Below are 27,732 nucleotides of genomic sequence, written 5' to 3' on the forward strand. Positions count from 1 at the left end.
GCACTAACAGTCAGTATAGAATAGATTCTATCCTAGAGACCTTTCCTTTTGGATAACACAGTTCTTTAAACATAGGATATTAGATATGATTTGGGATTAGGTTGACATGACCCCCAGACTTCTGTCTCCACATGTAGAGCTAAATGTCAAGTCCCCTTCACCCTCTAGTTGCACGTCAATCACACGTCATGCGGCTGCGCGCGCATCTCTGCCAAATATTTCTGCTGACATTGCAGGATTCTTTTATGGATCCACCCACTTGTGACATCATGTATAATGACGTTTATTAAATTACGCCCATATGACCGCCTCTATTAGTTACGTATGCACAGTTTATCTGTATTATCAGCTGTTACGCCTCTTGCATCTGTTTCACTGTAATGCATTTTCCTATAAAACCGATTATCTGTCAATAATGTATGCCCTTCCTTCCTGAACTTTCGTGGTGATGGAATAGAAGCCTGCAATTCGAATTGCATTCCTTTGTATAGGAATAAAGCCTTTTAAAACCTCTAATACCACGGATTCTGCCTCTTATATTTACTGAGTTATTCTTACTAGACTTTACCGCATAAAAAATAGTACCGGTAATGAAATATTTACCACATCCTGGGCCTGCAACAATGCACATCCTGGGCGAGGTGCTAGATCTCCTGCCCCAGGATGGGCAGGGGGAAGCTTCAAAGGCATGCCGCCTCTGTGAGCTTCCCCAGGCCACTGCAACCCCCCACTCTGGCGGGAAGCTTGGCCGGAAACCCCAAATAAGGACAGGGGATGTGCCAGCCTGCCAACCCCACCCCTCAGGTGGGGGAGGTGAGGTGAAGCACATCTCCGGGCTCTCGCCATCTTGAAGATGGGGAGCCCTGCCCAATCAGGACTAGGCTACTGCCCCCCTCCCACATGGGAGAGGCAGGATAGGGGGAGTACCCACCCCAGGACAGGGACCCATTTGTCCCTGCCCTTCACATACACAGCCCTCACTAGTAGGTCTTAGAAATGTATCAAAATAGTGTCTCTCTATGGAAGTGTATATTAAACAACATGTCCTGGCAATATGCTACACTGATGAATAGCTCTCTGCTCAGTGCTGCCAGAGTTTGAAACCCATTGTTGCTTGAATATATGTATTTCTGAAACCTTAACAAAATGTTGTTGCAAAAAAAATTGTTGCTGTTGTCTTTAATTTTGATGCCATGAGAAGACACAGAGTCAGATGTGTAATAAAGTCACTCTTTATTTTATGGATTCCTAGCTATCACATTTGTTCTTCTGTGTCTAAGGCAGATTCCTCTTGTTGCCCATGCTTCCTGCCTTTCACCTTCTCCACACACGTAATGGTGTCCTGGTGTCCGTGTTGTAGACTTGAAAGGACTCTGTCCCCAGGGGCCTAATGTCCCTGCACCACGCCACTGTCTATTAGTTTATATTCCTTAATGCGACAATAGTTGAAGCAGGTGACATAAATAACACATTTGCTTTGTAAGACCCATATTGTCTCTGCTGCAATTTGCTCTCCCATTCTTATCTTTATGACCAGCTCATCTTTACAACCCTCACATTTTTGTCACTAGGTCACCTCCCGAGAAAACACAGACTATTTTGTGCCACAAGATTTCCACACAAGTTGAATGCAAAAATACTACTGCACTGTGTGAACAAGAATATCTGATTTAATTTGCTCTCCCAACGTCATCTTCATCACTAGCTCATCATGCAGGTGTACAGATCTATAACATTTGTGCTACCAGACTGTCACAAATATTGGCTCATATTACAAGAACAGAACTAGTGTATTATGTGAGGAAGAACACCTCTTTGTAATTTGATGGCATCTGCCTTACCCCTTGTATTTGTCACTCTCTTCTTCCAGGTGTTTTGACTCATATATTTTGGCCCATTATGTTGATGTGCCATACATTTATGACATTTAACACGTAAGCCCCACTTTCTGAGAGTGAGCTTACTACATTCTACTTGCAAGTGTGTGTATGACCTATTTATATGATGCACAGGTTATTTCTGAAGATGGTAAATATCTCTCCCAGTTAACCCAATTACATATTTTGTGTAATTCAGGCCATTGAAGACGCGCTTGCTTATCCCTCTTATCGAAGTTGAAATGTTGGCATGTATCATACCTGCCAATTTGAAGCACAATTTCACTGTGTGAGGAAGGGTGGGCCCTTGAAGGGGTGGGGCCTCGTGCGGAGAAGTACCTATGATGCACCTTTGAACCCCACCCCGCCCCCAAACATCCTCACCCCTTCCCCCACCCCCAAAAAAAATAAACTTGTTGAGGCTGCTGCCGTTGTCCTGGGGGGGTTTCTCACGTCGGCTGTTAAAAGCCCCGGAAAACGAGCTGGAAATCCTCTATTTAGGTTTTCCGCTTGTTTTCCTTTCCACTATGCGGTATCGGCTCTGCTCTGGGAGACCGTGTGATGGGAGCCCATATCGTGTGTCACACGGTGGCGCCGTGTGATTTGGCAGGTATGATATGTATCCTGTAACCGGTATTCATTCTCTGCTGTAGCTCTTCATGAGTTCACACCTAAGAACTTCCCAGTCCTGGCCACGTGGTAGTCCTTTGTTTATTTCAATACCGACCGCTTCTTAGGCAGACATAAATAACAGACTTGCTCACCTCTCACAGCTATGGATCTGCAACACATATTTTAACGTGTGCGCCTCAACGTACACACGAAGCGACCTCGAGCTCTAAAACACCGCGAACTTCTTCAACTCGAATCTATCTAAAAATACTGAAGGAATTTACGTATAAATATTTTGGTTAAAATGGTTCGACAAACAATAAGATATTGATAAGTGTGAAAACGAATCACACAGACCTAGATCATTTTGGTTCATTGGTCCCCTTCAGAGCCAGTAAAAATTCCCACTATTCAGAGATGGCGGAGGCGTAGGACAGTCTTCGGGACTGCGCATGACGAAAGAGAGGGGCTGTCCTGTGACGTTCACGCTTCAGACGCTCGTTTCCATGGCGACGTGGACCCGCCTCCTCAGAGCCGGAAGCCAGAGGCCGATCTAAAATGGCGACCCAGGAGCCGATGGCGATTGCGATGCGGCTGCGAAACCAACTGCAGGCAGTCTATAAGATGGACCCGTTGCGGAACGAGGTACGCGTGGTTCGCAGGGAGACTGCGGGGGTCGCGGGGCAGCCTTAGCGAGAGCGCCGCGTTTATTGCCGGCCTCAAGGAGAGGGTGTCAGGTGGAGGCATCCTTAAAGGGACAAGTTGGAGAGTGCGCAGGTTCTTCAGGGAGACGCGAGCAGGGAAAGTTATTGCGCATGCCCGATGTGGTGCTAGAAGCTCTACGCATGCGCACGTCTGTCCCCGGAGCAGGTGCAAGTGCGAGACTGGGAAGTGTTTGGTACCAAGTTCACGGCTGCGCGTGCGCACAGCGCCCAAGCAGTTCAGTGATGCCAGTGGGCGCTTGACGGGCCTTCTTGGCGCTGTGAGGAGCCAAGAGAAACATCCTAATGTTTATAAAGTGGACAGGAGGCTTCTTTGTGAACTTGATAGGGCCACTATATTGTATAAAAAGTGAACACGAGCTTTAATTGTGATAAAATGGAAGCATCCCCTCTCTTTAAAGAACCCAGTATTACTCTCGACGAAAGTAAGAATTGCTCAGTCGTCCCTGAACCGTGGGCACTGCTTGGATAATGTCGGTTATGCGTCACGATGCGGATCTGTAAACTCATCCCACTTCATTCCTTACCCTCTGAGCCTTGAATGACATACGGGCTGCTGTTCGTGGCTCCTGAGCCCATTGAGCACAGAGGGGAGCAGTGTGTTTGGAGGGTGAGGGAGTTTAGCAATGAGGCCCGGGTGACCCCACTGAAGTCCACAGCAGGTGTTTGACATGTCAACAGGGTGACCCTTCCAGGGGTTGGACTTCAGGTTTGTCGGATCCTCATTAAGCGGAAGACTTCGTCAGCAAGCACTCTGATGCTTGTCACTGGCCGAGGGTCACCATGTGAGCGAGTGCTGCATACGCCCCTTAGTACGTTATAAGGTGGCGTGTCTAAGATGTTCAACCTAAAATGCACATTAGCAATGTTCTCCATGTCTGCGACAACCTTTAATGCAGAATTCATCAAGGCACACAGTGGACATGTAGGAACATTACATTTATTAATAACACAGACAGCACATAAGTGCTTTAAACGTGTGACGCTGAGCTACCCCTCCAAGAGAAATACTGTATGTACCATGAGGCTGAAGGGTGAGGAATGGACAATGATGGGAAAGACCAGGGTAGACGTAAGTAGCAATAAGGGGGAGACCATAACATCCCGGTGCTGTGAACCTGGTACAGCACAGCATTGGGCGAAGTGAAGATGGCTCAGCATCCGCGGAATGAGAGGCAGAGCATTTTTTTGTATCTTCAAGCCAGGTCTCTCGTGAGTAATAAAGTACTGAGTCTTTTTCTAAAGGGAAACCATTGTAATTTGTCTGGTACGGAGTTCCAAATAGTAGGCATGTAACCAGAAAAGGATTGTCTTTGAGCTTGAGATGGTCTCAATTTTGGGAGGTCTAACAAGGTCTTCGTGAAACATCAGAGTTGTGTAATTTCAGTTTCAAGTCCAATGGACAAGCGATGTTGCGCTTGGCAATGGGTGGCTCTAAATGGTGATTCCAACGTGATAGTAGTTGCAGCAGTTTTGGGACTTTAATAGCTGGGTTGCTAGTGGAAACTATGCCTGGGATTCAGTGTGTGGGAAGGGGGAGTTGGCTATCTTTTTCGACTTGCTTTCATTCCTTTATGGTATTGTTAACTCTGATATGAACTGTAACGGGGTGGCAGTCCATAGTTGATTCCCAGGCAGCTGGAATGATGAGAAATGTGCTTGTGGGCATTGTGAATGGATCCCAGAGTGTGGCCTGTATGCCCCTAATTGGTGCAAACCGAATGAGCGACCACGCTAACATCATACATCTACCAGGACTTTAAAACACACTTTTTACCCCCGGAGTTTTATATAGCGTGAACTTAAAAGGTATCGGAGTGCTTTACATACCACCAGTTGCGTTACATAACAAGCATTGGAAATGCAATAGGTCTCGCCTTTGATTAAGTTAAAGCCCTTTGCTTTGCTGATGGTATTGTATAGCAAAGTAAATGGCTTTAACTTAATGAAAGGTGCGACCTATTGCATTTTTAATGCTTGTTTTTGTAACTCTGTGTAAAAGAAACAAAGATTTTAATAGGATCATAACAAATCAGAACACTTTACTTAGTGATGTGTAAATGCTAAATATATTTGCGGAAACCCAATTTCCACATATTATTTGTACCCTATAATTTTATCCGTAGAACTGCATGTTAGTGGTAACGTTTGTGGCCATTTCAATGGAAAATGTGCTGTCTAAAAAACAGTACGCTGCCACATCATGCTTTAGTAATATGTTTATTAAAAGTGAGAGTTTATAAACCTTAACTGAGAAACATTCTTGCCCCCACCCTGATGACAATGCTATTAGTAAAATAAGAGGCAAGTTGGGGTTCATGTCTAACCTATATGTGGGCTATATCAATATTATACATTTTTTACGAAAGACATGCTGAACTCACGTTTGAAGGTGCTGTCATTTGTGATAATGAAGAAAAAGGCATGTCTGTAAAATAAATCATTTGTCCAGGATGACACAATTTGAGACCAATTTGCAGGTCAAGTTTTTATAGTTGGATTGAGTAGATTATTCAAGTCACTAGACCTGCAGATCTAATAACATTTTAGTGATTTTTTGAGGCCGGACTTTCTTAAAAGCCATGGGTATGTCTGATAGAATCCTGGTTATAGTTTTTTTTAATAAGATATTTTGATGACCAGTAGAACAAACTAAGCACCAATGTCAGCAAGCAGTGCACATTACAGCATCAGACTATTGACAAACATGATCATATTCCCGTACAAGCTCAAAGTCCCTGTGTTCCACCCCGCACCCACCCACAAGTCACAGGGCATTATGAAAACCAGTGTGTTTATGTTGCAGATTCTCAAGTCTGAGTCTTTCCCGAGGGGTACACAGTTCTCCCCAATCGGTGTTCCACCTCCCCCATATTTTTCCATTTATTCGGGCAACCCCTACTCTCATAGACAACCTTTTCCGCCAACATGCACCAATCCATGTCCCATTTCCAGTCATTCAGTTGTGGTGTGAATTCGGCCCTCCACATCCTACCATATTTCGCTTTGCCGTCATCAATCCCAACATCACCCATATTTGTGCTATTTTGGTGAGATCAGTATAGTCCCAAATGTTCAGCAAACACCACTTCGCCGTAGCATCTCTGCAGCTTCCACTTACGTTATTTAAGCATGTTATTACAGCTTCCCAATATTGCTGATCCACTGGGCAGCCCTATATCATGTGGAAAAACGTCCCTTCCTGGCCAGTGTCTAGTACCAAGCTAGGACGTTGCACTTCCGATCCCCACCAGTGTAGTGCATGCATAATAAGAGTGGTGTAAGATCTCTAGTTGCACCAGTCGGAACCTAGACCTTATGGCTACTTCCCTAGGGGGCGCTAGAGCTTCTGGTCATTCATCATCTGCAAGGCCATCAAGGTCACACGCCCAGTTTTCCTGCAGGTGAGTCAGGGTGTCTGGTGAATTATTGATAGATTTATTATAGGTGAGGGAGATGGCCCTCTTGGCCATGTAATCATCTTGTAGTCGGTCATCTAGTGGGGAAGGGTCAAAGGGGTCCTCTCTTTTCGGCAATGCAGTCACTAATGCATGTCATATTTGCAAGTATCGATAAGTCTCCGTTGCCGCCAGCTGAATTTTTTTTATTTTTTTTTATTGACATTTTCAATTGCATACAATACAATATTCCAACAACAAAAATAAAGAAAACGAGAAACACGCCAGTACGATCAGTATATTCCCTCATAGCATTATGCCGCCAGCTGAAATTTGCTTTGTAGGTCAGCAAACGGGATCACTGCTCCCTGCCTCTGCAGGTCTCCCACCCTAGATATCCCTACTAGGTCCCACTTGTCAAAGCCTTTCCGCGTAGCCAGTGTGCTCAACTGTGCCTTCTCCCACAAAGGAGTGGGCATGGTTATCCTACCCCGCCAGCCCAGAGCATTCAGTGTTGTGTGTCAAAGGGAGAGTGGCACCGTAGTGGGCATCGGGAAAGAGACGTTGCGCGTCCTTCCGTAAAGGGCCCTGAGGTACCCCCCTGGTTGCATAACTAGTCTAACTATTCGATATGCAGGCGCATCCACAGGGAGGTGAACCCATCAATTAATAGTGACTAACTGAGCCGTCCAGTAATATTTTTGTATGTCTGGCAGGGCAATTCCGCCTTCGTACCAGCACCAGCTTTATTGTTGCTTTATGTAAATGGAGTCATTGACCATAACAAATGATGCTTCTAAATTGGTTGGATGTAAAATCCATGCTTTACTATTTGCTGGTGCGACCAGTGGAACTTAATCACGATTAGATCAGTTTGTGGTCTTCTGTAATGATCGTGGGCTTGAGCTGAACCTGCTGAAAGCCAAATATATGAGCTTCAGCCCACATGAATTGCAAAGGCGCTCATAGACGTTGTTTAAGTTAACGGTAGAAAGTGTTCCACGTTTTGAGTATCTGGTGCTGAAACTCTCTAGTTCCATGTCCTGTTCACTGCAAGTTTCCAAGAGTCAACCAGCACTCCTGGCAGCGCTGGGTCAGCCTCACCAGCACTGAAAGTATATAGAGCAAAGGCCAGGGGAACGGCCCTCTAGATCCTTGTACTATTGTCGCAGAATCGGGCATACCAAGGAATTGACAGCCTACAAATTGACTTTACAAGATGTCTTGACTTTGGACTGTGTTTGTGGTATTCCGTGGCTCAGTTATGTGGAGTGCTGGGTGACAGCTTTGGGGTTGAATGAGATGTGGGGTAACCAGAGTTCCATTGCAGGGAATCTCCTTAAGGCACACTATTGGTAATGTGTTATTGAGTCTTTGTATCACTCACAGGGATCAGGAGGCATAATTGAAAAACTTTCCTGATTTTTAAAATGTGTAAAAGTTTGAGCCCTTTCAGGGCTCGACAAATCCACTCGACCGCTCGCATTTGCGAGGTAAATTTTATGAAGTAGAGCTATTTTTAGGCCCTACTCGCCCTTTCTGGCGAGTAGGAAAACATACTAACTTTTGTCCTCCGTCTTTGAAAACTGAGCAAATCTGACAAGATAACAACAAGATTTAAAGGCCTTTTTATTGCTCACAAAGCAAATGAGCAATAAAGATGCCTTTAAATCTTGTTATCTTGTCACTTTTGTTCCGCTTTCAGAGACGGAGGTCAAGTAGGTCACTGTTAGGTCGAGGAGAGTTTTCAAGGTACTAGACCTGCAGGACTAGTACCATTTTTCAGATTTTTCGAGCCCTGCCTTTTCAGGTCTCGGCTAGCGAAGGCTGCGCTTGCGAGATTTAATGTCTTTCAGTAGTGGGCTTAACCCGCCCCTCTTCTCCATTGGCTGGCTTCCTAAACGGAGGCCAGCCATCGGAAGAGAGGGGCGTCTGTCCATTTAAGCCCTGTCTTTTTCGGATTCTGGAGCGTGTTTTTTACTTTCTTTCTCTCCTCTGGAATGTAAACATTCCAGCCAATGGCAAGAGGAGAGAAAGAAAAACACGCCCCGAATCTGAAAATGACGCTGCGTTTCTCCGAGGCATTGCTGCTTGACCTTGGAGAAAGATGGTGGCGCTCGCTCCCTCTCCTCGGGCCGAAGCTACTAAAATCAAATACAATACTAAGCAAAGCCAGCATCCTATGCTCATCCACCTTCATGCTGGTCGACCACCTACCGGGATTCAAAAATCTCCTGCACGTACGTAAAAATGCCTCATTATCTACCTATGCACCGCGTCTCTTTATATACTCAACTTGATCGGCAGAAGATCGAGCCAAATCACTCCGTTTGTGAAACATCGAGATGAGACTTGAGAAGTTACTTTGCCTCCGCCATTTTAGAAGGCATTTAAGAATATGTTTGTTATTCTTAAATGCCTTCTAAAATGGCAGAGGCAAAGTAACCTCGAGTCCCATCTAGATGTTGAGCATATAAAGAGACCCGGTGCGTAGGTCTATTTAATACATCAAGACTCTCGTTTCTATTTTATTGTAAAAACATAGTACCCTCCTCCCCTGCAGCTCAGGTCTCCCTGCCGCCGTGTTATCGGTCGCGTGCCCGGAGCAGGCACAGAGGCTGCAGAGATTCGCCCAGAACGGCCCGAGCCCTTTCCGCCAGCAGCTTCGCGCAGGCCTCCGAGAGTGACGAACCATGAAGCTGCAGGGGGGGAGGGGAGGGGGAAGCATTTGCGCTGTCCACTCTATGAGCTGCCTTATCCTCTTTCTATTTATATGTGCCGGGGTTGCTAGCGCGTCGCGCTTCTTGCCACCAGCGCTCCCGACCCGGGAGGTGAGTAGGGTGTTAGAGCAAGCTGCAGTCTTTCAGATACCTGGGGATTATGTTCAGGAGCCCACAGTGACTAGCAGGGTTTCTTATTCCCCAGCACCCCGATAGCCAGTGACCAGTGGGTGTGCAGGGTCCCGTGCTTTGCGGTGGACAATGCGCCGCTCAAGACGAATACGAGAGCTTGAGAAATGACCGCCAGACAATGCATATGGAGCCCGATTGTATTGTTTTTGTAACCGCCTACAGCTGCTTGTTGTGTTATCTTTACTGCTAGTGACTGCTTTGGCTGTCGGTAGGAAGGTTGCTGTTGTGCTAATAGTATTGACAGTAGTGGGGGAGGGGTAGGCTGTGGCTGCAATGTGTGGGTTTACTGTGTCTCCTATACTAGGAGTTTGTGTTTATAATCTGGGTGCAGTACTGTGTGTGGTGGCTCTCTGTAGTACTGTGCACACGCAAACTGCAGTACTAGCACAAGCATCCCTTTTGTGTGCCCACACACCCTAGCTGCATTACTAGTAGTGTGTATGTGTGCACTTAATCTGGTTATGGGCTCCTTGTGTATCTATTAGCTGGCTGCGATGCTGTTAGCATGGTGGGTGTGCGCCCCGCTGCAGTGCTTGCCGTGAAGGCAACCATCACGGATGCATTACTGCTACTGACAATGCGTGCAGTGCTGACCCCGGCTGTAGTGTAACCGCACGTTCGTGAAGATTCTGGACTAGCAGCATGTGCTCTGGCTGTGGTACTAGTAGTTTGTGTTCGCTACTTTGACAGCAGTGCTAGTAATTTGTGGGTATCTCTACAGCGTGCATACTATGGCTGTAAATCAGACATTGTGTACACTGTTGGGGATGTGTGTGTGTGACCATCCATAGGTACGTGACGGCTATGTGTCTAGTCAGTGTTACTAACTGCGCACCAGCAGTGCTACATTTGCATGCAAACAATAAATCTTGAGCCTCCACAAAGATTAATATTTAATAAACCTACAGCTGTAATTGAAAATACAGGACTTTTCATCACATTTCTGGTGAGTATCCCATCAGACGCTTCAAATAACTTTCTTTCTCTGTCCACAAAAAAAGCAGCCTGGTGCGTGGCATATATTTCTTTGCTTGGAAGGTAATCTCCCATCTCTCTGTGCTGGTCAGGCCACATGCCTTCTGGATGCTGTTCAACGAGACGGTTTATCTGTGAGGTCCACTGGCACTGACTGAATAGTGTCCTAGTTGCATGCCGAACAGAAGTCAAGGAGGACTTGATTCAGGCCACATTTTTCAGGATGCCTCCTGAAAGTCAACGAGATTCGCATAAGTTGTTTCTATGCACACATAATTTATGTGGATATCCGGAAGATGTGGAATTTATCAGTTTTGGTGAATGGGGGAGGGGCGGGGGCATGGATATGCATGCGGTGTGGCTTTGCTTTTATTTCCTAATGCATGGACAGATATAGGGGGTCAGGCAGGCTTGTTTCATCAGCCCTCCTTCCTATGAAAACAAGCATCTACATTGCAATGATCTCGGCATTGTTAAAGTTAGAGCTATTGGCATTGCTCATGACATTATTTTTGTTTTTGTTTTTAAAACATTTAAAGAAACGGCATTGTTATTTACACTGTTAATAGCTTAATCACTCTCAAATGCGAGACCTATTGCATTTGCACCCACACACAGAGCCACACACACACAGCCACACACACAGAGCCACCCACAGAGAGCCACTCACATAGAGCAACCCGCACACAAATAGAGCCACCCACAGAGCCACACACAGACACACAGAGTTATTAAAAGGTGTTTATGATGGCGTGACAAACGTCTGCTCTAAATACACAAACACAACCGGTATAGCCATTCGCCGCAAAGCACGGATACACATTAGGGTTTTTATTATCTTTAATAAAGTTTTATTTTCTTACAGCCTCACAAGCACGCACAAGAAAAGCACACAAACTTCAACAAACACACATTTGTGCATATGAGTGCACCTTCGTTGGCATAAGGAACCGCGCTCAACGCTTAAACGCATTTCTATATCCAAAATCATCCTAACACAATAGTTAACACAACCACAACACATGCGTGCATTTCGCAGCACACATAACGGCATAACACTGACACCACACACACACCGGTAAATGTGAACCGGTGGTTGCAGGTGGCACTCACCGGCACTCCTTTTTTATTTTTAGTTCTGCCCTGACTGCCCAGCAGGACACGCTCTTTCCAGGGTAAAAGTAAACTGGCCAGTGTGCAAAACTCTGCTCCGGGGAAGATCGCGCAACGTCTAATAGTTATCAAGACTTTTAATGGACGAGCAAAACGGTTCCAACTTGGGGGGTGAGCAAGCACTACTCAATACAGCCTTCTATAAAGCAGCAACGGTCATAAGAAACATTCCCATAATGCATTCATCTGAATCTGAGAGCGGATGTGACGTAACTGGCAGAGCTGCAGACTTTGGACTTGGGGAACATGACATCGGCGTCAGCACCACATCCTGTGATCCTGGGCAAATCACTTTATTTTTCCCGTGCCTAAAAAATGAGCGTGACTTTATGTAAGGTAATTGATGCTCATATAAACCGTTTCAATACTTTCGGGTCGAATTCGCGCTATATAAAACTACTACAATAAAAATAAATAGACAGCACATTAGCACGACTTTCCTTTGTCCTTAAAGTCGTACAGACACTACATTTGATGCCTATGACACCCACTCCCATGCTAGTGCGAAAAAGTTACATCTAGGAAACAGAGAAAGTATTTGGAAAAAAAGTATATTGGATTAATTCATTTGATGATAAACGACAGAGTAAATACATATGTTTTTGAAAATGGTCAGAGAAGCTATTTATTGCTGACTGAAATAGCAATTGACTCCCCGTGCGTGGTGTCCCGCCACTTAGCAACATTTCTCCCAACAGTGATTTACCCACTTTTCTTTTAAAGAAAAATGTAAACATGTTCAAGCTACATTGTCAGTGGGAGTTGAGGAGAAGCCGCTGGCGTCCCCCAGCCTCCCCTACCTAAAAAGGAAAATGTCATCTTAAAATATGAATGAGTTGATTCGATAGTTTTTGGGCAACTGATACCATTGATTACGTACAGAACAGGGTTAGCCACTTTCCACTTCTGCAAATATTCAATTTAAAACTTGTGTTATGCAATGCATTGTTTCCACAATGTCACTAATCTATTTACAATCTAAGATGATTTGCTTTTTCTTCGGCCTGTCAACAATACTTGGCAAGTGAAATCCGATAATTCAGAGGAAGACCGCGGGGTGGCGCAAAAGAGCAACAATTTAATTCTCGATCTCTTGTTTCACCCAGTCCGCGATCCTCAGCACTGCAGCCCCTCGGCCTGCTCCACAATAAGGAACAAAGGGGGCTGCTGCAGAGCGGGCACTGCCGGTTCACCTTCGGTGAGCTAAAGAGTTGAAGGAAGTGATGCGGCTTGTAGCCGGAAAAGTGCCCCTGTAAGCCCCCGGGAGGTGTGCTACTGCGATGGGAGGGACCAGAGTGCAGGGCGCTCTCCGCGGTCCGCAGACCGGTGTCTATTGAACATTCATTTAGTATGAATGAAGGAAGGGCAGTGAGTGTTTGCACGTGGGAGGGGGGAGGTTAGGGAGCTGTGAGGGGGTCGAGCGGGGATGTCCACCATTAGCCCATGCGGTGACATTCAGGATCTAACCGGGCACAGGGGATATTTCTGAAAGACAAAAAAAAAATCTGCGTTTCATCAGGGGTTTGGCTGGCAAGGCTTCGGCGCCCCCTCCTGTATCCTGCCGGAGCAGGAGGCGAGGGGAGCTGCAGTGCACACAGGAGGCGCTTCGGTGGCGAGATCCAGGAGCAGACCGGGCGAGGGAGCCCACTAGAGGGAAGCCCACGGAGGATGCTGTGGGGAGGGGGTGGGTGGGTAAGGATGAGATGAAAACCGACCTCACCTCAGATTCAGAATTCCTCCCCTACGTGCACTGCCTGAGAGGACAGGAGGACACGGGAGCCGAGAGCAGGGGGAGAGGACGAGAGGACGAGCACACCACTGCCTTTCTCCGAGGTCAAGCAGAAATGCCTTGGAGAAACGCAGTGTCGTTTTCGGAATCGTGGGCGTGTTTTTCTTTCTCTCCTCTTGCCATTGGCTGGAATGTTTACATTCCAGAGGAGAGAAAGAATCGAAAAAACATGCCCCCGAATCCGAAAAGGACTGGGCTTGTTTGGAGAGACAAACCTCTTCTCCAATGGCTGACCAGCATTTAAGAGGCCAGCCAATGGAGAAGAGGTAAAAAAAAAGGGGCGGGTTAAAGCCCCACTCCTAAACATTAAATCTCGGAGCGAGACTGCGCAAGCGCAGCCTTCGAGCTGAGACCTAAAAAAAGCTCTGTTCAGTAGGGTTTACCACTTGTTGGAGGGATAGGCCAAAGAATTTTTCTGGGCTGTCACATTTTGAACAGAATCGTAGGAGAGATATGAGCTGCGTTACACCCTTCTTGTTTTCTGAATCCTCCAAAACGTGGGTAGTTACCTGGGGATAAACTAGGTCTGGCGTAGACATCGGGGAGCCTTAGGTAAGTGGCTTTGTACGAGTACCCAAACCTTTATATTATTGGGGTGCCCACTACCTGGGACATCAACTCTTCCCTTACAGACTTCACTACCAGCACACAATCTACTAACCAGCTACAAAACCAATTGCCAGGATGAATAAAACCTCAAGAATGACACCAAAAGATTCCTACCACATCATTATAAAGTCGTGTTCTACCATCTGTGTATAACAAACTAGAGCCTCATATCTGACCACCAAGCAGTGTTCAGGAGCTTGTGTGGAGTAAAAAGTTACCCAAATCATATACAAAGAGACCAGTTAACATTTGAACAGGAGGTGAAGTGAGTGCCACTTCTGCTTTGGCTCCCAAGATCAATGTGTATGTGTCTAGATCTCTATTTGTGTGTGTGTGTGTGTGTGGTTCTGTATGTGGGTGTGTGTATGTGGATCTGTGTATGTATGTGTGGCTCTGTGTGTGTGTGTGTGGGAGGCTGTGTGTGTGTGGGAGGTTCTATGTGTGTGTGTGGCTCTGTTTGTGTGGCTCTGTGTATGTGGCTCTGCGGGTGTGGCTTTTTTTTATGTAGGTGGCTCTATGCGTGGTGGCTCTGTGTGTGGGTAACTCTGTGTGTGTGTGTGTAGGTGGCTCTGTGGGTGGCTCTATTTGTGTGTGGCTTTGTGTGTGTGGGTGCAAATGCAATAGGTCTCACATTTGAGAGTGATTAAGCTATTGACATTGTAAATAACAATGCCGTTTCTTTAAATGTTTTAGAAACAAAAACATAAACAAGAATAATGTCATGAGCAATGCCAACAGCTCTAACTTTAACAATGCAGAGACTATTGCATTGTAAATGCTTGTTAGATATTATTGCTCATGCTGCTAAGCATTTGTATGTAAATTCAGGTACGGAATTTCACCATTAAGAGGCTGCACCAGCAACTAGTCCACTACCAGCTCTAGGCCGACTTCCGAACCACGCCCTATGTGCCGAATAGTGAAGGAAACGGAAGCCCACTGTTTCTTCTTCTTCTGTTCAGCTTACGCGGCTCAACGATAAAAGTGGATTGTACACACGTGTTTGTAATGTGTATCACAGTATAGATCTGCTTTAAGGTTGCGGATATCTGGCACCTGAAGTGCAATTGTTTTCAGTGTGGCTCATTTTAAATTTGCTATATGGTACTTTTGGAATACATTTGCCATGATGAAATAAACGGGAAAAAAAATTGGCAGACCACACCCCAATGTCCTGGGGTTGACTGAGAGTGATGTCACAGATAAACTGCAATAGGAAAACTAGAAAAGGTTTTTATACAGTGACGGTGAGACCAAGTGTATTTATATTACATAGGGGACAATTGTGTCTGCATACTTATAGTTTAGTCTTACTTTCCATTGAAAAAGCATTTTTTTGTTTTCTTGTTCACTTGGGTGCCGCTTGATGAATCTACATGAAACATTTCAATAAAAAAGAATCAACCACTTCCCATTGAGAAACAGCACATTTGTGAAGATCCGCAAGACAAGGACTTCAAAAAACCGGGGAGGAGTGTTTATATAAAAAAAAATGGGCATTTCCAATATTACATCAAACAGGAAGGATACTTTCCTGTCTGAGAGAGAAGATAATGGCCGACCAGAATTTCCTCACTTTACTCAAGGAAGTCCCATTTGTTGGTATGGTTTAAACCCGTTCAGTGTCTTTTGAGTAATTGGTGTCAAGGTTTTTTTTGTTTTTGGGGGGGGGGGGGGAATGTTATCTAGGATGGTTGAAAGTTAGAGATATCTGGATTGTTTATTTGTGTATTCCTTAATCCACAGAGGATTTGCAAATCAAGTTTAAGAAGGAAAAAAAAAGCTAGCTTCTATTTTCCGGTCTGTTGTAGCCACTATTACCCAACAGGGTGCACTGTGCTCTGTGTTGGGGGTAAAATAAAATAAACAGCATAAGGCTGAAAGGTGAGAGTACCCAAACCCCCAATCCTATGATGGGACGGGGCAGAGGGACCCTCCCTCAAAATGTAATCAAATGAAAGGGGGAAAAAAAGCAGAATTTTAAAATCTTGGATCCTCCATAGTCCCGATGGCCTCTACTAGGCTTGCAGGATTTGTGAATCTAGAATTTCTTTTCCCAAATAATCTAGCTTAGGCAGTAGGGAAGCAAGCAGAAATTGGTTCCAGGCACAATACATAGCAGCAGTTTTTCACTAAGAAAATCTAAAGGAGAGGAACAAATGCCAAAGGAAGCACAAATAAAACTTCAAGGAAAGTGAATGGAAAAACAAGGTGTTCAATGCAGGAGAAACTGTTTACTAACTGCACAAAAGTGAAGTAAGCCTACTAACACGCAATGTGTCTAAATTGAGACTTGGCTATTTAGGTCTCGCCTACGCAGCACGCATGCGCTGCATAGGAGGGGACCTTTTGGAATCGCTCAGTTTTTTTTTTGTTGCCAAAAACTTGCACGTTTTGCATTGCTTTCTATTGCAACGCATGCACGTTTGGCGTTTGCCTTGCGGGAGCGAGCGGCGCCATCTGTTAGCAATTATCGCGCTTGCTCCTGCAAGGTAAACGCTGCGTGTCCCTGCTCTCGGACGCACTCCCCCCCCCCCCCCCCCCCCCTCCACCCACCCCTCTCACTTGTTTACCGAGCGTCAGTTAACCCACGGGCCACGCCGAGAGTGAGACGCATTTGTACTTGTTACTGTTTCTGATGCTGTAAAGTAGTTTACGGTACTGATTTTAATACATATGTAATCGTGGTTCATTGTATCATTTTTATACTTTGATGCCCTAAAGTAGGTTGACATAATACTTGTGCTACATAATGTATAACTTGATGCCCTAAAGAAGTTTGTTTTAGTTAATCATTTTGGATTATAGTTTATCGCGGTACACTGCTTCACTTTCATAATTCGAGACGGGGACAAAAGACTGCTTCTTCTACACAACGTGGCACAAGAACTTTAATTTATTTGCAGTGTAGTGTTCTTTATTTGCTTTACGTTTTCCTTTCACTTATATTTGACATGTATATTACGAGTTACGATCAGTGTTTATTTGTTTTATATTTTATTAATAAAGAGATTGCCAGAAGAAGCATTTAAGAGGGCCATACTGTCTAGAAACATAACAAAGGTTTGGGTCAGAGGTTCCTAGAGGGGTTCTTATTATATCAACTGGGACAATTCAGAAGGTAGGGACACTTTGCTTAAGTGTGTCTTTAATCACTTGATGTCCATATTGGCACATGTGTATGTTATAAAAGAAATTGTACCTAACACGTCTTTACGAAGTGTTATGTATTCATGATGCAAGGCACAAATTTCCAGGGAAGTGTCCCTCAAATGCTTGTACATTATCAGTGCAAACATTCCGTACGTGTCTGGCACAGAAGCAGTTAGTGTTAACATGTGCCATAATAATACCTACATCAGTTTTAGTAACCATATAACAAGATTAATTTGGCTTTAATATTGGGACCTTCAAGAAAGAGAGCAGACTTATTTATTTGTTACGTTCCAAGGTGGTGGATGTTTTTATTTTTTGTGTAGTTGCGCTTAACCTCTTCTATGCCCATGACGAGATAGTCTCATCATGGCGCGCGGTTGCGCTGTGCCCATGACGAGACTATCTCGTCATGGACCCCGCCCGCTAATACAATGCCCGGTACGGAAGGGGGAAAGGGCGGGGCACTGAAGGGGTTAAACAGCAGAGTCTGGAAAATATTGTAGTCTCTTACCAAAGAAGACAAAACATTTTACTCTGCAAAACTATTTTTCTGTTGCAAGATTTAATGTCGCAATGCACATTTGTGTGTACAAAGTCTACTGATCTTTTTTTTATGCAGATCATTGTGCTTATTGTCTTGGGGAAAACCTTCCTGGCAGTTCTACTGCTGGTATTTAATTGAAGTATTTTGCCATCGGTTTGAAGGCAGATTTATTAGGACACCCGTGGAACGATTGCTTGCTGATGTCAGTGTCCGTTATGATGTGTAGGTAGCACGCCACGTGCTGGCTCCTCTGTGTCACCGTGCTCTTTTTCAGCTGCTCTTGTCGTCATTGCCCACCTCTGCACTTGTAGCTTTTGTCCAAACATGCCCAGAATTTCTGCCTCTGTATATCCTATTGCATGCGGGCTACCTTCATTTCATTAATGGTGTGAACAGCAAATGGGCTACAAAATTCACTTGCCCTGCAACCACAGGATCTTGGTCTTGTCCTGCCACACCATTGCACATGATGCATGGCCACTGTGGTAACCCTGGCCCCTGTCCTTGTCAGATTCCCTCTTCTGGTTTGTCATTGGGCTGTGTCCCACCTGTCTTTGCCCCTCTTTTTCTTCAGGCCCGTCCTGATGTTTTGCATCTTGTTCCATCCCTTCTCCGCATTGTACCCAGTAGCTTTTCTCCACCATGACTGTCCTCACTTCGACGTCGCCGAAGCCTTTTGTCCCTGAACCTTGTAATCTTAGTTCTTGACTTTCACAGCCCCCTTCTTGGTTTACTGCCCCTGTCCTTTCACCATTCCTCCCCATCCCATGTGTATGATGATCTGTGTCAAGCTCCCTCTTCTGACGACCCAGGCCCTCTACCCTCCACCGTCCCACCAGCGCCACAATTCTTCTGCAGTTGAAAAACATATGTTGTTCATTAATTTAGTCAAGGCTGATGTTAGTAAAGGTAATTCTGAATAATCCATCTGCCTGTGCTATAGTTTTACGAGGGCTAATACCAAATTATTAGAAGTCTTTACAATCTAAACAAGCATTGGCATAGCCATTCGGTCTCGCCTTTGGGACCTTATGTTATGTTATAAACATTTATTACGTTATCGAGCACAATTTCCTTGGTGCAACAACATCAAGTGTTGCGTGGCTAAACACTTATAAGGTCCCAAAGGTGAGACCTATTGGCTATGCCAGTGCTTGTTTATATTGCCATAGCCCCGTGCCCAGGAAGAGGAAATACTAATGATGTAAATGAAAGTGGTGTCCATATTGGGTGGAAGTTGATTTCTTTCTACAGTAAATGACCATCTCAGCAACATCCATTATGTTGACCCCTGCGGGGCCGGAGCTGGTTACAGACTGCGTCTAATGCTCAAGATCCTACAAGCTTCCTCTGGCTGCCTGTGTGAATGCTGCACAGTTGCCAATGCTCCTGCTGTTTCACCATCTTGAATGCTGCATAGTCTACACCGTGCAGCCTTGAGTTTGCAAAGCTGCATCTCGCTATTCCTATAGTTTAAGATGGCTACTTGAGAAACCTCCTACCAAGATAGACGGGTTATATTCATATAATACTACTTACATAATCCGTAGACGAGAAACAACACTTTACTGAGGTAATACCAGAATACACATTTACAGAGGCGTTAAGGAACGGTTGACCGATGTAGAACATGATCCACCAGACTCCTCCCTAGACTAATAACAAATAATGTATGTATACCAATCTCCATAGTCGGAGGTCATCTGGTTCCCCATAAGGAGGCCTGTACAAAAAATGATTTACCACTTAAAACTTAAGTACGGCTACCTGAAATTATAAACTGTTTCAGTGTCCAAAAATACAGAAGTAAGTTAAATACTTTGTACAGTAATAGATGTTATGCAATGTGCAGGAAGAGCAAATGTCTTAATGCAGAAGCTGCTATTTTGCATTCTTCCATGGCTGACCGGGACTAAAACTGGCCTGTGCAGATTTTCTCGGTGTTGAAGGGCGGATCACTGGTCAGTGCATGAGGTAATCTGCATACATGCACACGTTTTAATTGTGTTTTTTCACCATGTGCACTGTTGTGCTTTCTGTTTATCTTCCACAAACCTGAGTTATAATTAGTGCAGGTTAGGTTCCTTTTGGGTTCTTATGAAAGCCATGCAACATTTCAGCTTGATCTGATGGGGCTGAAACAAGTGGATCCTACAGATAAGATGAAGAATGTGTCCTGCATTACCGTATACTCTATCTTTAGATTTATTAATCTTGTGCAAGTAGGGATTAAAACCTTATAAAATAGTAAAGGTCCTATACTTAATACCATTTTAAACAATCCTTTTCAAAATAAGGACTCTGCATAGTTGCTGACATGGAACAGTAGTACGATGAATCATGCCACTTTGTGTGAGTGAGAGGTTTGCATACCTTGTTAACAAAACCAGTCTGTCGGTGATCCAGATTCACTTAATGCCCATTAAGATGGGTGTAATTGTTTTCCTACTTGAGCAACCTGGGCTTAATGGTCATGAATAAAAATGGGTTGTGTATCCTGTATCTCCGGCATGGCTTAGGGGAGTAGGAACTGTTATTCCTAACACTTTTATTCTGATTCCTGTCACTGCCACATTTAAGCAACACCATGTTTTCTGTTCCACTTTTATTATTTTAGTTTATTTTGTGTGTGTGTGTGTGTGTGTGTGTGTGTGTGTGTGTGTGTGTGTGTGTGTGTGTGTGTGTGTGTGTGTGTGTGTGTGTGTGTGTGTGTGTGTGTGTGTGTGTGTGTGTGTGTGTGTGTGTGTGTGTGTGTGTGTGTGTGTGTGTGTGTGTGTGTGTGTGTGTGTGTCTTCTTGTGGCTGTATAAAGAGTCTGGGGGTGGATGAATTGATTTACGAGTAAAAGGTTGAGTGTCAGAGTGTACGTATGATGCATGTATGCTGACTTATTGATTACCTAAACTCGTCAGTTACTGAGATGTATTTTTAAATATAGCCCTTATTTCATGTGCTGTTGCTATACAGTAAGGTATGCTTCCATACCAATAACACAAGTGGATAAATCACTGTAATGAGATACAATAGGCATTTGCCGGAAGGCTCGGTTTGCTGACGACAATCTTAAGTTTCTGGTAGGAATATTTCTCTGAAGACTATTGCTGATGGAGCACCGATAATTGTAGAGGGGGCCTTAAAGATGATACATCATACTTTGTACTGATAGCGCTGTGGGATGGGGGAGCCAATGCAGTTTCTGCAGTAAATGTTTAATAGATGTAGTACATGGGAATCCAAATATCGACCACGCTGCAGTGGGTTGGATCACCTGCAGCTTTTGTATAATATATTTCTGTAAATTCAAGTATAAAGATTTTGCATCGTCCAGGCGGGATGGATCCAATCTGGGCTCTAACAGAGTAGCAAAGTAAGAATCTTTTGCAATATTTTAAAACTATACACACTGGAGGGGATTAGTGAAGCTATTTAAGTCAAAGTATTTTGGAAGTCAGTCATGACTACAGGGCTGTTCACAGTAGTTGAAGGGGTGAAAATTGTATCCATTTCAGCCAAAGGTCATTGCGACTAATCAAGACCAGCAACTCCGTTTTATCCGAGTTCACTCATACTTTGTTACTCCCCATCCGATTCCAGATCAAGTCTGTTTGAACTCCAGCTGCAAAGGGAGGTTGTTGTCTACTCTCGACATGCAAGTAATTGAGTATCTTCTGAATATATAAAGGCCTTTTGTGACGCTCTTATCCAGCCTGGCAAGTGAAGTGACAGATGTGGGGAGATCAGATAGCCTTGGGGCATGCCGCAGGAAATGGGAAGCTGCTGGATAATTAATACACCTTATTTTATGCCAGAGTATAGGTTATATGAGAAGAAGTGAAACCACTTCAATGCTTAGCCTGTGATACCTACAGCGGCAAGACAGTCCATCAAGGAATTCTGATCTTCGTATCAAATTCCACTGGCAGGTCCGACAAGACCAGGTCACTAGTCCGACTAGTGTCCAGATCCAGTTTTATTTCCTCAAGAAGGGCTAACAGTACTTATTCTGTACTGTGCGCCTATCTAAAGCGTGCCTGGAAGGTTAACAGACAGTTGTTAGCTTGAGGATGGCATCTTAGGGTGTAAGCTACTTGATTTCCAATGTTCCAAAAAGAAAAAATGAAAAGCGTTGAATTTGAAAGTTCTTGAGGTAAGGAAAGATTTGATCCTACTTTATTCAAAATGGATGACCGTGGCAGTTTTAAAGAACGTAGGAACTTCATTTTTGCTCAAGGAAGAATTCATTAATGTCCTGAAAGAGGAAATGATCCTTGGGTGAAGCATTTTAAAAGTGGCGGGAGGATATGAATCAAGTGGGGAACCAGATGTGAACTAAAGGGAACCATTCAGTTCTAAAAGTAAGCATGATTGATCATTAATTACTGGACATCAGGCAGCACCAGAGAAGGACAATGCAAAGGGATTGAGGTCAGGCTCGTTCCTGATATAAGAAATGTTGTGCAGTAAGTAGTTGTTAAGGTGGTCACACAATTCCTGGGAAGGGTCATCTCCGGCATAATCATGGAGGTGTTAGTAAGCTCATTTATGATCTTGAAATTGACTTCTGAACATTATTGGATGCACTAATCCTTTCGGAGCAGCAGGATTGTTTAGTCCTAAAGATCAGCTGTTTGTGGGTTTGAGTTGAATCTTTCACAGCTGCGCTCAGTTAGAGGGTAAGCGAGCCCACCATTTGTGTTAGTTTTTTCATAATTTAGCTGTAGCCTCATTCCGCTCCTGAGTGAACCAGAGGGCAAATCTGAACTGTGATCGGAAGTGGGTGCACTTTGACGACATACGCCGATTCATAGGTTTGGGGATCGAATCAAGTAGAGTGTTCATCTATTTCAGTAGGAGGGGGGCAATCCCCATCAAAGAGTTCCCGAGTGACCTCCATACAGTTAAGGGTCTTCCACTGACTAGAGGAACAAGCTTTTGTTTAGTAGTTGGTACCCTGCCAGGAGACCTTCATTTCTATTATATAAAATGGTTATGAGACATGGGGCGATTGTGTACGCTATGATCTCAGAGATCAGAAGACCAAAGCTCATCAAAGTATGGCCTTTGGCATGTTTGGGTGCTTGTTCTGATGAGTAAGATTCAGCGAGCTGAGGAGATCATTACATTCCAAAGCTTTGGAGTCTGCTATTAAATCCATATCCTGGTAATCAAAAGGCTGAGAAACAGAGTACATGATTTGTGGGTTATTGAGAGCCTAAACTCAGCAGGAGTTGAAGAGCATGCTTAGTTATAAGCCAGACCTATTGAAATTGCTAATGGGTGTTTTAGCTTTTGAATTGTAACTTGTGGTGTTTCCAGCCTGCCAACCAAACCGTACCCACATTTTTTCCATTGCGTCTGAGCTACGCCGCTCCCCTTTCCACATCACCCTGCATGTTAAAACGATGAAAATCCAGAGATTCTTGCCTATGTGTATAGCATGAAGAATCTGTTGGTCATGGGATGGAAATGGTGTGCAAAATACATATTTTGCTTTTGCATCTTTGTGTAAAATAATGAGACATTTGCCGAAAATGCAAACCCATCCTTTTGTACTGTATTTTAGTGCAAACTTTGGCCTTGCATCCGTGTTAGAGGTGAAGACATAATTCACACTGCAAAAAGCACAAGCTGTACAAATAGCAACTGCTTGCGTTCTGGTCATTCGTCTTGTCCCCGTATGCGCCTACTAAATCTTTTGCAACGAACTGTGTGTAATAGAATAATTGAGGGAATATTACTAAAAGTCAGACTACGCCGGCGTAATGGAAATCTTGTCTTGATGGAAACCTCATAAGGCCCAGCTCCACCATAAGTAGGACGAGACTTCATTTTTCTGTATTTTTGCAGAATCGTCAACCTGTCTGCCTCTGACGAAGATGCCGTCTGTCCTTATCTTTCCAAGAACCTCTGAAAGTGTCAAGTCGCTCAAACATATAGACATCAACAAGACCCCTGTAGCGACATCAGTCTGGAAAAAATGCCTTGTTATTTCAGTTTCAAGATCAAACGAGAACAATAGCCGAAACAGTGTAGTCTAAATTGTTGTATCTTTAACCTATTTGTTTATAAGAATGTGTCTTAGACTAGCATCTTGATGCTCATTGGTTATACCAGACATTCTTAAGGTGATGATAGAAATTCCATCTTAGATGAGATATAGTATAAAATGACGGTCACTTGATCACTTGTCAGGAGAAGTTCTTGACCCAGATTATTACTCCAGATGCTGCCGGAGATGCTGCAGTGTCGCATTTTCTACTGAAAGTTGATATCGAGCCAGAGCTTGGGAGGAGCTGATGCGACACATGTTTGCTTTTCACAGGGAACCTGGCCTCCTCGATTACTGCTAATTGCAGTGCTTGGCTGCACACAGGTATGCAGTGTGCTGATTCTCCCCGAGAAATTGTAGGTGCAAGTTATACTACTCCATGCTCTCCTAGCTTGGCGCATAAAAGTAGATTTTAGGATATTGGGTTTTTAAATGAGATTTTAACCATGGGAGGAATGTTCATTTTCTTGTTTACAACACACATTTCTGCTGTTTTAAATGTTTTCTGTATGGTTGTTTTAGATGTGCTAAGCAACAGGGCGAGCCTGATGAAATATACTCTTTAGTTAAAGTTTCTATTTCTTATTGTGGTATGTGTGTGTGCGGTATTGAAAAGAACGAAATAGGTTTGTTTCCAATCCCCACGGTGTCCCTGGATTCCTGTTTGGGAACTGTTACTAACCCAAAAGCATTGACGCCACTTTAACTATGTGTTGTGTGGGGTTACAAAAACCTTTTTTCACATTCAAGCTTTGGTGCATTGAACTAAGGTCACTCGTGCCACCTGTGGGTGTGAAAAGAAACCTTGTAGAGCTGAGCCAGAAGCTCAACTGCCTAGGTTCAATGGAAATCATGGACGTCCCAAGGCACGTCATAAAATGGCGGCCCCCGGTGAATGCCTAATTTATCCTCTGTAGTTTAAGGGAAAAGGATTGAAGGAAGAGAATTATGCATGGGGTGTTTTTCTTTGCAGTGTCTGTTACTTCTGCTGAGTGTCTATTGCAGAAGGTCTATAGACAAATGCCAGTTGACTGCCTTTCTCTTTTTAGCAATAGCTTGCTTTTGACACAAGTGTGTGGCAACTTGAGCTATCTTAGTGTCCCCATACAATGAAAATTAGTGTTGATCTCTTCCACTAGTTTATCATGTGGTACTGAGCGATTACCAAGTGAGTAGATTGCCTTCATGCCTTGCAGTGCCTGGCTGCAGTAGAGTTGCAATACTAATTCTCCAGTTGTCTGAGTTGTATTGTTCTTTACAAATTGCAGAACCTTCTCAAGTTTTGAAAATATCATCTACCAGTGTTGGAAGATATTGCAGTATGGTTGTCTTCCTCGTGGGGGTGCATGAACTCGAACACTAGACTGAAATGTATGCGGTTTAACAACCTGCACCAGGCATATCTCACTCCAAAATGCATCGGGTGCATGTTTCCAGGAGCGGCCTCGCTGTGGCCAGTGACAGGTGCACCTTTATCACATGGTATGGGAGTGCATGCATGGAGAGGTTGTGAATGAGGTGTAAAAAATTGTTGAGTGCCAAGTTTTTCGGAATGTCCGTCTCCTGGTACTGATGCCTCAAACATCCAAGGGCAAACAAGAGTGCAGGTTCATTGACCTGGCCTTTGTTTTATATATAAACGCTGCATCGCTACGGGGTGGAAAGCATCCATGGCACCCACTGGGAGTCTGTGGTTCAAAGATGTAAAGAAATGGGCGGTAGCTGACCTCTTTGTGGTAAATCCATTCACCAGAGCACGAGGGAGCCTGATATACTAATGTGGGACATTTACAACACTAAAATTTGATGTTCTCCTACCTTGATTTGGTGGGAGCGTGCATCAGGTGCTTCTGACATAGGGAGGACCAATGCCCGTCGGTTTGAGGGCGTGGGGCAAGAGTTTGGAGCGCTATAGGTCCGAGTTGATTGGCGCTTGTATGCATGGGGGAATTGCTGGTGACGTAGGGTGGCTGAAATGTTGGGTGATGCTGTATTGCCAATGTGGGAACACCAGGGTTGGTGCAGGGTATACCAACTAACAGCAGCTTGGTGCTATAGAGGATTATCATTACACAGCTCAAGAGTCTCATTGTTGGACATTTTCTCTATTAGTTGGGGATTATTGCTTTTTGTTTTTGTTCACACTGTCAATAGGTCACCACCACATGCTGTTATTCAATATTTGGCATATCTTCTTCCCACAAGTGGCCTTCTTACCATGGGAGTGTGAACCATTGTGATGTTTTTTAGGTCTCGCCTGGTGTTAACAGCGCGCATCTGCTGCTCTCGCCATGCGAGGGCCTTTTGCAATCAATACGGGTTCCAAAGCTAGATGTGCACGTGTACGGACGGACAAGAGATGTGCACTCGTACGGACGGACAGGAGATGTGCATGCGTATGGGTTGCGGCGTTTCAGCACAACGCGCGCATGGGGCGCTTTCGCTTTCCCTCCCTCCCCCTGTCTGGCCCCTCCTTCTTCCATTGTGTGCCAGTGCTGGTTTTTGGACCACGACCACTGTATTTTGTTTTCTAGTTTAATGTTGTTTTCACCGTGTTCTCTAATATATATGTTCTTTCCATCTTTCCGAATGCTTCCGCCGCCTTTTATTATCTATTTCGTCTTCATACCCATCTTTTCGACTGTTAGTACTGTTAAGGGGAGTCAGGAAGTTATTAGGTCGCCTTGCCTCTTTCCTCAGTGGAGGCGTACAGGTGTCTTTTTTTTTTTTTTTTTTTGTTCGTTTTTTTTGTGGCTTTTCCATGTACAGTTACTCGCTTCACAGATACATGTGTTCGTTTGATCTCTTTGGAGCCCCGTGGAGAGGGTAGCTAGGTTCCAGAAGCTTTGCAGAGTGTGCATGGGAAACGTTGAATAGGTCGTCTAAAAAATGGTAGCTTTGAGAAGGCTCATGAAATCTGGGAACCGTGCATTCCGGAGTTGAGCAGACAGACTAGGTGATTTGCTAGTCCCTAGGTTGCGATTAACAATATACTACAGGAAACGTATCTAAGTATTTGGAGACCTGACACGCTGCTGCCGACACGCCGCTGCTGCTGACACGCCGCCGCTGCGTGCCTCCCTGCTGACACGCCGCTGCGTGCCTCACTGCTAACACTCCGCCGCTGCGTGCCTCACTGCTGACACTCCGCCGCTGCGTGCCTCACTGCTGACACTCCGCCGCTGCGTGCCTCACTGCTGACACTCCGCCGCTGCGTGCCTCACTGCTGACACTCCGCCGCTGCGTGCCTCACTGCTGACACTCCGCCGCTGCGTGCCTCCCTGCTGACACGCCGCTGCGTGCCTCACTGCTGACACTCCGCCGCTGCGTGCCTCACTGCTGACACTCCGCCGCTGCGTGCCTCACTGCTGACACTCCGCTGCTGTGCGCCCCAGTGATGAAGGCAGAATTCAATGCAGCCAAATTTGGAAGAGGTGGGTATGCACAGCACAGACCCACGTCATCTGAAGGAGTCGGGGCAAGGAGGAGGGTGCAAGAAGCTGCCAGCACAGCTACGATAGGAGGAACATTAGACAGGTGCATGAAAGACCAGGATGCAATCCATTTGATCCCAAAGCGGAGTCACATGGGCGGGGGATATGTAGGTGGGTGCAACTAAAAGAAGTGGAGTAGGAGGAGGCAAGAGCTCTGATGTAAAGAAACAACTAGCTCGTAGAGCAGATGGACGACAAGGGGTGCTACTGGGTGGATGAGGCTGCTCGGCCCGCACTAAGGATAGTCGCAGGTGCAGGTAGAAGGGATGTTTGGCAAGGATTAGGGGGGGGGAGGACATGGGAGAGTTACAGGAATAGAACCAGCATTGGAAATGCAATAGGTCTTGCCCTTGATTACGTTTAAGCCATTTGCTTTGCTATACAATACCATTAGCAAAGCAAATGGCTTTAACTTAATCAAAG

The 27,732-nt window shown here is 44.9% G+C and overlaps 1 protein-coding gene across 2 annotated transcripts in view; it reads left to right on the forward strand.

Moving 5' to 3' along the window:
• The first annotated feature begins 2,978 nt into the window (after positions 1 to 2,978).
• Positions 2,979 to 27,732, forward strand: part of PCGF1 (polycomb group ring finger 1) — a 250,912-nt gene continuing 226,158 nt past the window's right edge. For both annotated transcript variants that reach the window (XM_085642901.1, XM_085642902.1), the window contains exon 1: positions 2,979 to 3,134. In XM_085642901.1, the coding sequence (XP_085499027.1) occupies positions 3,048 to 3,134 (87 nt within the window). In that variant the 5' untranslated portion in view covers positions 2,979 to 3,047. The remainder of the gene's footprint in view (positions 3,135 to 27,732) is intronic.

This window comes from Triturus cristatus, chromosome 2_2 (assembly GCF_964204655.1).
Source record: "Triturus cristatus chromosome 2_2, aTriCri1.1, whole genome shotgun sequence".
In the NCBI taxonomy this organism is placed as follows: domain Eukaryota; kingdom Metazoa; phylum Chordata; class Amphibia; order Caudata; family Salamandridae; genus Triturus; species Triturus cristatus.